The following is a 13,200-nucleotide window of genomic DNA, read 5'->3' on the forward strand; positions in this document are numbered from 1 at the left end:
TCACATACACACACATACATATATTATTATTATTATTATTATTATTATTATTATTATTATTATTATTATACACACACACACACACACATATATATATATGCATATATGTAATATATGTATGCGTGTATGCGTATACACACACACACACACACATACATATACACACTTAAGACGTAGTAGAGGCTGCATTCATTTTTTTAGAATCATCCATCTTTGCTACTTCTCTTTCCAATCCATTCAGCGTTATCTTTTCTGCTCCAGACTATACAGTTATACAGTTTTCTTTATTCCAGATCATTGATATAAAATCCCTTCCATTCATATATCGTGATATCACTAAACTATATCTCAAGTGGATGTTGTTTTTTTGTATCCAGATTGTATTATTTCTTTAAATACCGAGTTTCCTGGGAATACCTTCAACAAACACAATATACTCCATTGTGACGATCTACTCCAATTTAATCTTTTTAAGCTTTCCATTATATCCAGAAACCGATCGATTGCTGTTGTTTTCGTCTTCATAATAACTATTATTATTATTATTATTATTATTATTATTATTATTGAGTAAGAGAGCAGTGCATGCTATCCATGTGACGCTGGGGTAAACTATACGAAGCCCAGTATATCCATCATGACTACTCGTCTGATAAGAGTACACCAGGCACATGCATACATGCATCACAACCATATGTGCGCGACATGGTGATCTCAGGTGGGGGCCCAGTTAGAATTTTCTTCTGGTCGAGTAACTCATCCCACTCAAAAGGTCCCTGAATAAGGGTTGTTTAAGGATGTTGAACGAAACACCTATGTTTCCAGAGGTGAATTATTCAAACCCCAAAGAATCCCTCTCAACACATGGCTATGATGCTCCCCCACTACTTCTGCTTGTGATCAGAGATGCACATAACGTCAGCCACTAAGGGACATGCTCAACTGGTTATGGTCAAACAACTGACAAGCAAATCTGTGGTATTGAGCAGAATATTTGCTGTAGCCCATCTTTTATACCAAGACAAAACCACGTACATGATAACACTTCCAATCAGTCAAGATCAGAAGCCATGAGAGCCACTGTCTGGATTATTATTATTATTATTATTATTATTATTATATTATTATTATTATTATTAGTAGTAGTAGTAGTAGTAGTAGTAGTAGTAGTAGTAGTAGTAGTATCATTATTATTATATTATTATTATTATTATTATTATTATTATTATTATTATTATTATTAGTATCATTATTATTATTATTGAGTGAGAGAGCAGTTCATGCCATCAATGTGACACTGGGGTAAAATATACGAAGCCCAATATACCCATCATGACTACCTGTCTGATAAAGGTACACCAGGCACATAAATCACAACCATATGTGCGCGACATGGTGATCTCATATCAAGATAAACAGCACATGACCTTGCAGGTGGGGCCCAGTTAGAATTTTCTTCAGGTTGAGTAGCCCATCCCGCTCAAACGGTCCCTGAATAAGGGTTGTTTAAGGATGTTGAAAGAACCACCCATGTTTCCAGAGGTGAACTATTCAAACCCCAAAGAATCCCTCTCAACACATGGCTATGATGCTCCACCACTACTTCTGCTCGTGATCAGAGATGCACATATCGTCAGCCACTAAGGGACATGTTCAACTGGTTAAGGTCAAACAACTGACAAGCAAATCTGTGGTATTGAGCAGAATATTTGCTGTAGCCCATCTTTTATACCAAGACAAAACAATGTACATGATAACACTTCCAATCAGTTAAGATCAGAAGCCATGAGGGCCACTGCCTGGTACTGCATCAGGGCATTTATTATTATTATTATTATTATTATTATTATTATTATTATTAGTATCATTATTATTATTAGTATCATTATTATTATTACTATTATTATTATTAGTATCATCATTATTATTACTATTATTATCATGAGTATCATTATTATTATTATTATTATTATTATTATTATTATTATTATTTTTATTATTATTATTATTTTTATTATTATTATTATTATTATTATTATTATTAGTAGTAGTAGTAGTATCATTATTATTATTATTATTATTATTAGTAGTAGTAGTAGTATCATTATTATTATTATTATTATTGTTATTATTATTATCATCATTATCATTATTATTATTATTATTATTATTATTATTATTATCATTACTTAAAGCCGTGATGCCGTACCAGGTACTGGCTCTCATGGTTTCTGATCTTAACTGACTGGAAATATTATGTATATTGTTGGCTCTTCGGAGTGTGTCTATGTGAGGAGTAGAGAACTGAGTGGAACCCATGGCTTTTACCGATGGTAATTAAACCCATCAGCGCTAGAGTTTTCTTAATCCATCAGCGCTATTGTCTGCGTTGGGTTGCTGGGAGTCTGTGAGATAGGAGAGGAGGTGTGGCTTGAGTCTGGACTGTGAGATAGATGAATGTATTAAGTGGCAATGACAAAGGATGCGTGTTTCTAAAAGTCTTAGAGAAGGTGTGTTTATGAAGGAGCATGCGTATTTCTAAAACACTTGGAAGTGTGTAGACGAACATGGTGGATCTGTGTGATGCTGCAAGATTTCTGCTGGGCTTTCAAATGGTGAGATATTTTCCTCATTCCTATATTCCAGATTATCGGAATTTAGAAACATTTTCATGAAAGGTTGAAAGCGTTGCCGCCAACATTAAGCACTTCATGTGTATGTTTGTAAGTTTATCATGCCCTTCTTGAACCACCGGGGGCTTTTCGTTTCCTGGACCTCTTTATTCTGTTTCTTGTGTCTCATAGAAGGAAGCGGTTTGAACTTTTGGTCCAGAAGGAGAGTGTGTATTTGATCTTTCCTTCTCTCTCCCTTCAGATGGTTTTAACGGCTGACTTTTCCCAAAAGCTTCCATTAATGAAATTGTTGGAGTGTGGATAAACTATTTGAAGTCCTTGTGACATGAAAGATGATGAATGTTAAATTAGCTGAAGGTGGCCATTCATTTGTATAATTTACTTCTTTTTTTGTAGATAGAAACGTTCGTCAATTTTCTAAATTGTTATATTTTGTTTGATTTCCTGAGTTTTATTTCTCTTGTGTGTGATGTTAGTGTGATATATCTTTTAATCAGATTGATTATTTAAGTTGTGTATTTCTGATGTCGCTTATGGAATATGTGCTTCTCTTGGTGGCAAGATGTGCCAACACTTAATTTACTAAATTTATTTACTGAAGTATCTTTGTTGTGGTCTTCTGAAATTTAATTTTGTTAGTTGCGTTGGTAGTGGATGCTTTTGAAGTTTACGAAAGCGTTTTGCTTTGTTTATTAGTGTGTGAGTGTATGTTGTGATGATGATAAATTTGTAGTCTCAAGACAGTTTGTCATGTGGAGTTAGCGGTTAGCTAGTAACGAAAGTGCTGTTTGGTAATGTAATAGCTGTCTTTGACTTGGGTGAGGTATACAGGCGTGTGGGTGTGGCTTGCATAGGATAACAAAGACATTGTGTCATATCACCAGAATTGATTTTGTACTCGGATATGTTGTGTGCATTTCATCTCCCCTAAACTATATTGAGAAGCAGAAGTAAAAGGATAACTATTAGTCGCAGACGAATTGTGAAAGTCGATGACTATAATGTATTTACATAGGGGTTTCAAATTTTGGCACAAGGCCTGCACACTCGGGAGAAAGAGGGTAAGACGATTACATGGACCCTCCAGTGCTCAACTGGTACTTATTTTTTCGATCCGAAAGGATGAAAAGCAACGTTTATCTCGGCGGAATCGGAACTCACAACGTAAAGACAAAGGAAATGCCGTTGAGCATTTTTGCACGGCACACTAACGATTCTGCCAGTTCACCGCCTTAAAAGCAAGATGAAATTATTTGCACCTAAACATGAGATCGATAAAATAATTTAGCGCTTCCCCAAAGGGGATCGATAAAATAAGTTAGCGGTTCACCAAAGGAGATCGATAAAATAACGTAACGGTACGCCAAAGGTGATCGATAAAATAAGTGAGCGGTTCGCAAACGTGATCGACAAAATAACTTAGCAGTTCGCCAAAGGTGATCGACAAAACAACTTAGCGGTTCGCCAAAGTAGATCGATAAAAATAACATGGCGGTATGCCAACAGAGATCAATAAAATAATGTTGCGGTTCGCCAAACATGATCGATAAAATAACTTAGCGGTTCGCCAAAGAGGAACTAAGCGGTTCGGCAAAGAGATGGATAAATTAACATAGCGGTGTGCCAAAGGAGATCGATAAAATAATCTCGCGGTTCATCAAACAAGATCGGTAAAATAGCTTTGTGGTTCGCCAATCGAAATCGATAAAATGACTTAGCGGTTCGCCATAGGAGATAGATAGATAAAATAAATTACTGGTTCGGCAGAGGCTATCGATTAAACAACTTAGAGGTTCGACAAACGAGATCGATAAAATGACTTAGCAGTTCGACAAACGATATCGATAACATGACATAGCGGTTCGGCAAACGTGATCGATAAATTGACTTAGTGGTTCGACAAACGAGATCAATAAAATGACTTAGCGGCTCGCCAAACGAAATCGGCAAAATGACTTAGCGGTTCGCCAATGGTGATCGATAAAATGACTTAGCGTTTCGGCAAACAAATGGATAAAATGACATAGCGGTTCGCCAAAGGGATCGATAAAATAACCTAGCGGTTCACCAAGCAGGTTCGATAAAATGAACTAGCGGTTCGCCAAATGAGATCGATAAATTGACCTAGCGGTTCGACAAACAGGATCGATAAAATGACAGCGGTTCGACAAATGGGATCGATAAAATGACACCGCGGTTCACCAAAGGAGAGCGATAAAATGACACCTAGCTGTTCGCCAAAGTGGTCGACCTAGCGGTTCGACCACTTTGGCGATCTCGTTTGATGAGAAACGTTTGGAGAAACGCAGACGTTTCACAATAATCAGTTTGTAGTTGCTACTGTCACTGGTATTTAGCCGAAGGCCTATAGTTTACTTTATTTTTCGATACTTTGCTGAGACGTTTCTGCTAAACGTTAATTATGATGTATTTCTAACCACAATTCTGACAAAAACATTGATCCTGTTTGTATTTGACTATTAATGGTGTTTATACATTTATCATAATTATTCAGTTCTACTTTGATCCAATCATTTACCAGACAATGAATGACGTCAGTATAGTTGCGAGATATCATATGAGATGTAAAAAATAAAAAAAAACACATAACGAAATAACTGCCAACATTAAACTGAATACACAGTGAAGTCTACACACAGTCAGTCATACAAGAACGAGTGATTTGGAGGTTTATAATGGCGGTATGGCTTTCTTGATACCAGGAACAACACTAACAACAATACACGTAGAGCAGCAACAACAGTGGAGGCGCAATGGCCCAATGGTTAGGGCAGCGGACTCGCGGTTTCGATTCCCAGACCGGGCGTTGTGTGAGTTTATTGAGCGAAAACACCTAAAGCTCCACGAGGCTCCAGCAGGGGGTGGTGGCGACCCCTGTTGTAGTCTTTCGCCCCAACTTTCTCTCGCTCTTTCTTCCTGTTTCTTGTCCCCGACTTCCTATGCAACCGCTGAGCCTGTATGCACATTCATCCATCCGTCGATGCTCTCGGTGTCGGGGGTTGACCTGCTTTCTCTTCTGCGGGTCTTACGAAGAGCAAAGGACCACGTTTCGGACTTCTCCCATGTTGCGAGCTCTGGGACGAAGACCGTTCGCTCAACACCAACAGCAGCAGCAAGAACAGTAACAGTAATAAAAACAACATTACTGATAACAACAACATTGACAATGATTAGCAGAAACCAAGAGAGAAATACTGCAGCGAGAAAAGAGCGAACCCCGCCTAATACGCTCAATGTATTAACAATATTACGAAGTTCGCCACCAGCTACGATGGCGTACATGGCTGAGTTGGAAGGTTTTATGACAAACATAGGTGCAGTAGTGGCTGTGTGGTAAGAAGCTTGCTTCCAAAGCACATGGTTCCGGGCTCAGTTCCACTGCGTGGCACCTTGGACAAGTGTCTTCTACTATAGCCTCGGACCGACCAAAGCCTTGTGAGTGGATTTGGTAGACGGAAACTGAAAGAAGCCCGTCGTATATATGCATATATATATATATGTGCATACGTATGTATGTATTTGTGAGTCTGTGTTTGTCTCCTTACCATCGCTTGACAACCGATGTTGGTGTGTTTATGTCCCCGTAAACTAGCGGTCCGGCAAAAAAGACCGACAGAATAAGTACTAGGCTTATAAAGAATAAGTCATGGAGTCGATTAGATCGACCACAGTACGCAACTGGTACTTATTTTATCGATCCCGAAAAGATGAAAGGCAAAGTCGACCTCGGCGAAATTTGAACACAGAACGTAAAGACAGACGAAATATCGCTAAGCATTTCGCCCGGCGTGCCAACGATTCTGCCAAATGTAGTAATATATTGATAGTAATTAGGACATCGATCTGAAGGAGACGAAAGAAAGTCAAATTGGTGGAATTTCAACAAAGAAAGAACGAAGGGAACAATATTAAATTTAATAGCAAATTTTCCCCATCTCTCCTCTGTTGCAGTCAAGTATTTCCCTTGTTCAGGTGAATATTTGTATTGTCATTGCATCGGTTACGATGACAGAGAGAATAAAGCGTCGCATTACAGGCTTTGTGGAAGCGAATCCCATTCGTGATTGATCTTTCACTAAGGAATTACATATCATGTCAATCCTTATAAAGTTGGATTTGTACCTCATGGAATTGAATTAATATCTGCAGAAAGCATCAGCAATTAAAGCAACACAGTCCGGAATCGTTTGCACCAAGGGAAAACAGCCATGTTTAGGATTTCTATTAAGTCATATACAAGATATAATACTTTACCTGAGTTGGGTGTTGAGGGGATGTGATGCTCCTGTGCGGAGGTAAGTGTAATGGGCCTAGGCTGCCATTTAATATATTAGAGCGTGCTTGCAATGTAGAAGAAAAGAATTCGGTAACTATATCATTGTTTACTTCATCTGCCAGTAACGGTTGAGCATCAGATTGGCAGTCAGTTGTCTGAAAAATAAACAAAATCGAAAGCAAAAATTAGATACGTTGGAAATAATTGTTATTTAGCACAACACAGCTTTTGTGAATGTGCCTTTAGTTGCTATGGCACAACACTGCTATTGGTGTTCTGAAAATTCAATGGCTTAATGAAGAAACCTTTTTGTAATTCATATCATTTAAGTCTGTAAGCTAAAAATATATTAAAAGAAGCAATAAAATATAGAATTAAATACAGTGAAGTATTAAGTTCCTGCCTTCGAAGCTCTGAGTTAAAACTAAAAAATTGCTTAACTTTGTTTGCTATTTGTATTGCTTCAGTAGAATAATTGAAAACAGTGAAGTCACGTTGATACACTCGACTTTACGTTGTTCGCTACAAAACCTGGAATAATTTTAATCGTGATTGTCACCAGAAAGCCAAGTCTTAGTAAGCTGGTCTTGTGAAGTGGGTTCAATAGAACCACTTATAGTCATTTAATTTTCCATATGTTGCCAAATGCTCTTGGAGAAGGTACAAACGGCTTTACAACTTATTTCTCTCACCCCTATTAATGTGATAGCTACAAATGTAAAATATATTTACAAAAGTGTTTGAAAGAATTTCTATACAAACATTTCACTCATCCGATCATTGTAGAGAAACTAGAGAATGGTCGATTTTCTGCTTTTAACTCAGCACAAGTACTTTTGATAAACCTGAATCCGAAATGACCCACAGAACTTATCCATAGCATCTATATAAGTACCCAAGCGCTGGGAGTGTACGAAAATTATTTTCGTAGTACTGGGAGAGACAATATTTACTGTAGATTAACTTTCGCAGTTAAATAACATTTTCACCAGCGTACGGAGAGAAGAAATAATTTGTTACAGTCAAATAATCTTGCTATTCATCTGTGAAATAATTTTGCTATTTATCTCCAATGAAACGCAGCGTAAAATTCCTCTGAGTGTGGCATAAAACAAAAAATAAAAATAAAATAGCCAAAATAAAAGATGTTCTTTGCTAATCTTTGCGAAAACTAGCTTTAGTTCTGGCGCTTAAAACACTCGGCAATTGTCTCTTTTTGAATAACATCAATGAGTTATAATGATATTCTTTGCCAAAACACAAGACTTGTTAATTAGATGATGAGATGTGCTCAACTAGACAGCTGTCGGCTTATTATTGTCGGTGTATTTTCTTATTATTTTCACAGGTGTGAAAAGTGAAATGATTCTTTGACAGTTAAGCTGCCTTCTAACGAACAGTGGATGGAAAACCCAAAGAACCGGTGGGAATTTTAGTTCTGTCTGATGCAGTTGTATGGGAAATTACTTGACACAAGCTATACTTTGTTTTTAAAGTTAATTTCATTTACTTAGATAGGAAGCAAAAGTTTCATAGGAAAAAAAAATACAACATAGAGCTAAATATACAGTTCGTTACTAATTTTTGACATCGAACGATCTGTGTTAAAAAAAAAACAGAAAAGGGCAGAGGCCAGGGTGAATGAGGCTAGGTATGAATAAAGACATGAACCAGTACATTAAATGATATTACCTGAAACTCTATGGTGATAAAAGTTCAGTTGCAGCCGCCAAATCCATCTGCAATTGGCGATGCTGAGTAATGGTGGCTGTTGTTGCTTTATTTGCAGTAAATTACGCAGATATTTCTTGAGGAGAAAAGTAGGGTTTTTTTTTGTTACTTTTATATAGTTGTTATTTTATATCACGAGTTGGGAACTTGCGCTCGTTTAATAGTCTAGGTGCAGCTTGCTGAAAGAATTACAACGCTTGAGGGAAAATAATGTACTGGAATGTATTTTTAATTTAATATATATGTAACTCTTTATAATTTAATATATATGTAACACGAAGTGGGTATCTTCGGAAAGAAACCATTTATCGTCATTCATACTAATAAGTAATTACTTTCGGAAAATGTAAATGTGAACTGTAACTTAGCACACGCATTTATCACAAACCTTTATCGCCATTTATACCCATTTAGAGATGACTGTGATAGCTTTATATTAAAATAAGCTTTTAAAGCATTTAGGTTACCTGATAAAATTCGTCCATATCAATTTTATCAATAATTATGTTTTATAAAACAGTTCAGTTTAAGTATAAAATATATGTTATACATATTCTAATGTGATATTTTCAGATGGCATTTAACTTCAATGCTGCCTTCGAACATCTGTTTGAAATTCATATAATATTGGTGTCATGAGACCAGGATTTTGTATCCAGGAGTTATTTCCACAGACTTGTGGTTTTAGATGAATAACGATATGCTGAGAATATTGATCAAGTTACTATTTTGCCATTGCTGCAATTTAAGATCAGAAGTGGAAGACCGGCTGCAGTGTGTGGGAGGTGGATACGTTTGAGGGGGGGGGGTCGACTTTGCCTTTTATCCTTTCGGGGTTGATGAATTAAGTACCAGTTACGCACTGTGGTCGAAGTAATCGACTTAATCCGTTTGTCTGTCTTTGTTTGTCCCCTCTGTGTTTAGCCCCTTGTGGGTAGTAAAGAAATAGTTGGATACGTTTGAGGGAAAATGCTTATTCTGAAAGATATTTTTGTTGATGAAATTTTATTTATTGTCCATTTTTTCAGTTAATTAGCAACTAATTACAACTATTAATACTTCTCCATTTACTCTTGTATTTGCTTTTGGCCAATGTAAGTGTAAAATGTAGCTCAGGCTAAGCATTGAGTTATTGCCACGTGAGTCTCCTCTAAAGACAACCGTTGCGACTTTTATATTTAAGCATATCCTGTCCGGACAAAAGTTACTTCTAAACATGTAGGGGACGGGTTCTAAGGTTCTAATATTTTACATTTTATTTTATAACCGCGGTTTAAAAGTAGTAGCATGAAATATAGTGTAATGCAGCTTGGTCGTGGTCAGAAGGCATTTAACTTCAATGTGGCCTTCCAACAGGAAAAAATTTCCACGCCTCTGCTCTATCATAATTATACTTGTCTTCATTTCATGATTATTATCCAGTTGTTTGTACAGTATTACAATTGAAATTTGAGAATAAAACCTGGTTCGGGTCAACTATGGCAGATAAACGTTTATCTGGATTCTGAGTGATGAGTGTCCATCGAGAAAATGTATTTTAAGATCAAACAGAGACTCACTTAAAAAGTGATTGATTGGTTCACATGAACTCATTCAAAAAGTGATTGATACACTGGGACAAAACACAAGACATTTACAGTTTTCATTCCATATTTCTCTTTTATAAACAGAAAACTGATTATAATAAAGCATGTATTTTTTTCTTTGTTTTGTGAATCTATAATTTTACGTCGTGCGTCTTTTGAATTTTGCCAACAAGAAATAGTGCGAACTTCCTCTCTAGTTCACACCTACGCAAACCAGCCGAGTACTCTGATCAGGAATATCACTTTTACCATTAATTTTAGAATTCAGTTCTTCCATTTTACACTCCAGAATCAGCAAGACGTTGGCATGTCACGTTATCTTTTAATGAATCATCCAATATTCTTCTGTTCAACAGGAATATGTTATCTTTCATATAATATTTTTTATTCATGTTTTCTAAATTACAAAACTACTATCCAAATAGCAGTTTCTATATATGTCGATCAATAGTCGGTATATATATTATATGTGCACACACACAGACACTGGTGTTTTTATTTATTATTTGTTATTCTGTTTGGCAATTTAAAAGTAATTTTAAACATTCTTGTTGCCTGGTTTATCTCAAAAATAATTATGTAGCTCGATATTCAAAACCAGGAATATATTACTTACAGTTAAATACGAAGAATATTCAAAAGCAGTGACATGAAGATTAACTGTGTTAATCTCTATGTCACTGAATTATTTCTTCTGTGTAAATAAAATACATTTTGTCTTCTTTATTTGATACTAATTTAGGTTTTGTATTGCTATGTATACATTTTTCATGATATTGAACACAATACATTTTGAATTTGAAGGAATGTTAGTGTTATCACTGTACACAACCTTTGATACATTTGGATAAATTAGAAGCAATTTAACCTATATTTAACTGGAAAAAATTAGAACTGTCATTAAAATCTTAAGACATACTCATGTTTATAAACCATGCGTATAATGATGACTATAGCATGCATAGTGACATGGTTCCAAGTAAGATTTGTTATTCACATTTAACCTTTATTATAAGTTTATTTAGATGTCTGCATGCAATGGGTAAGGTTTAAATATATTCTGCTATAGTTGAGTTCTCATAATCTTTAACATTCTGCTTACGAAAGCAAAGTAGCTATACTATCATCATCTATTATATATAATGGTGCAGCACAAATATTTTATGTAATTTCAAATTTAATGTTTTCACATAAAAATATTCATTAATTTGATTATTAGATTTAGCAAGTCTGCAGTAATAAACTTCAACTTTTAACCGCGATTTCATTATTAATGGTCGCAATTGATAAATAGTTGCTTATTAATTATTTAAATGCTAAATAATATTCAAAAATTCATTCCATTTTACACCAAAAATGTTTCTGAAATAAGACTAATATAATTTTTTTCTCACAAGTGAACTACATCGTACAACCAGCTCGGATATTATAGGCGTTGGGGGTCATTGGGCTCCTTGGCCGAACTACTCCAAATGAGGAATATGTTAATTTTAATTTGCGCTCTGAACCTTGGAAAACTTACAGCTGAAGCCCTTGCTTCTACAGTATTTTAAGTGAGAACAACCGATTCACTAGATTTTAAACATAGAAAATATTCACTTATTATTGCGCTCTCTTCAGTTTAAATATTCAAAATGCACACCACACATCTCCCAAAAAAGAAAAGTAAGAAAAGATTGTTTAAGGATTTCGGGTTTCACCAAGAATTACATTTCAGTTTTGGTAGTCATTATTATGAAGAATACCGAGATTAAACTTATTCTGATGAAAACAATTAAGGCGACGAACTGGCAGACTCGTTAGAACGTTGGAAAAGAATATCTTTTTTTTCTTTATTGCCCACAGGGGGCTAAACATAGAGAAGACAAACAAGGACAAAGAAATTAAGTCGATTACATCGACCCCAGTGCGTAACTGGTACTTAATTTATTGATTCCGAAAGGATGAAAGACAAAGTCGACCTCGGCGGAATTTGAACTCAGAGCCTAACGGCAGACGAAATAACGATAAGCATTTAGCCCGGCGTACTAACGATTCTGCCAGCTCGCTCCCCTACGTTGGAAAAGAATATCGTCGTATATCTTCGCTCTTTATAATCTGAGTTCAAATCCAATAGCGGTCATTTTTGAATTTCATCTATCGTGGATCATTAAAATAAAGTACCGATGCATTACTGGAGTCTATAGTTTCAACTAGTTCTCCTCCCCCCAAAATTGCTGGTGTTGGGCCTGAATAAAAAAAATTGAAAAATGTTAAATTGGTTATATGATGCAAATATTATAACATCACGTAAAATCCTACACATATTAACTGACATCTCTTTACGTTCGCGGTTGAAGCCCCACCAACCATAGCCGATTTTGCTTTACTTTCTTCTGGACTCAAAGAGCATGTCAAATTCTATAGGGGATCCGTTCGGTTATACAACCTCACCGAGATATTTATGGCAATGTGCCACTATAAAAGTTTATCATTACATTGGCATAAGATCTGCGCATGAAATCGAGTTGAAGGCTTTCTATATTATATGTGACCCCATCTCCACATTCTATTTCACGCCACTGATGCAGTTTACGTGTTTGAGGATTGTATTAATCTACAAACTCTTATTTCCCTTTCTTTATATATATATATATATCTATATATATATATATATATATATATATATATATACATGTATGTATGTATATATATGTATATATATAATGATAATAATAATAATAATAATAATAATAATAATAATAATAATAATAATAATAATAAAAAGTAACAACAAAAGAATGGAACCTCGATATTAGGTAAATAGAGAATTATATATATATATATATATATATATATATATATATATATATATAAGTATGTATGTATGTATGTATGTATGTATAATCTAGGACAATCAGTAAGTTATCATTCAAGTACTCGGAGCTTCGAATATCGAAACTAAGATTTACGA

At 35.3% G+C, this 13,200-nt stretch overlaps 1 protein-coding gene across 2 annotated transcripts in view; it reads right to left on the bottom strand.

Annotated features, from left to right (window-relative positions):
- Positions 1-13,200, bottom strand: part of LOC115211980 (zinc finger and BTB domain-containing protein 4-like) — a 319,288-nt gene that overhangs the window by 5,983 nt on the left and 300,105 nt on the right. For both annotated transcript variants that reach the window (XM_029780755.2, XM_036502983.1), the window contains one exon: positions 6,909-7,085. In XM_029780755.2, coding sequence (XP_029636615.1) covers positions 6,909-7,085 — 177 coding nt within the window. The remainder of the gene's footprint in view (positions 1-6,908; positions 7,086-13,200) is intronic.

The sequence above is a fragment of the Octopus sinensis genome, linkage group LG5 (assembly GCF_006345805.1).
Source record: "Octopus sinensis linkage group LG5, ASM634580v1, whole genome shotgun sequence".
Classification (NCBI taxonomy): Eukaryota; Metazoa; Mollusca; class Cephalopoda; order Octopoda; family Octopodidae; genus Octopus; species Octopus sinensis.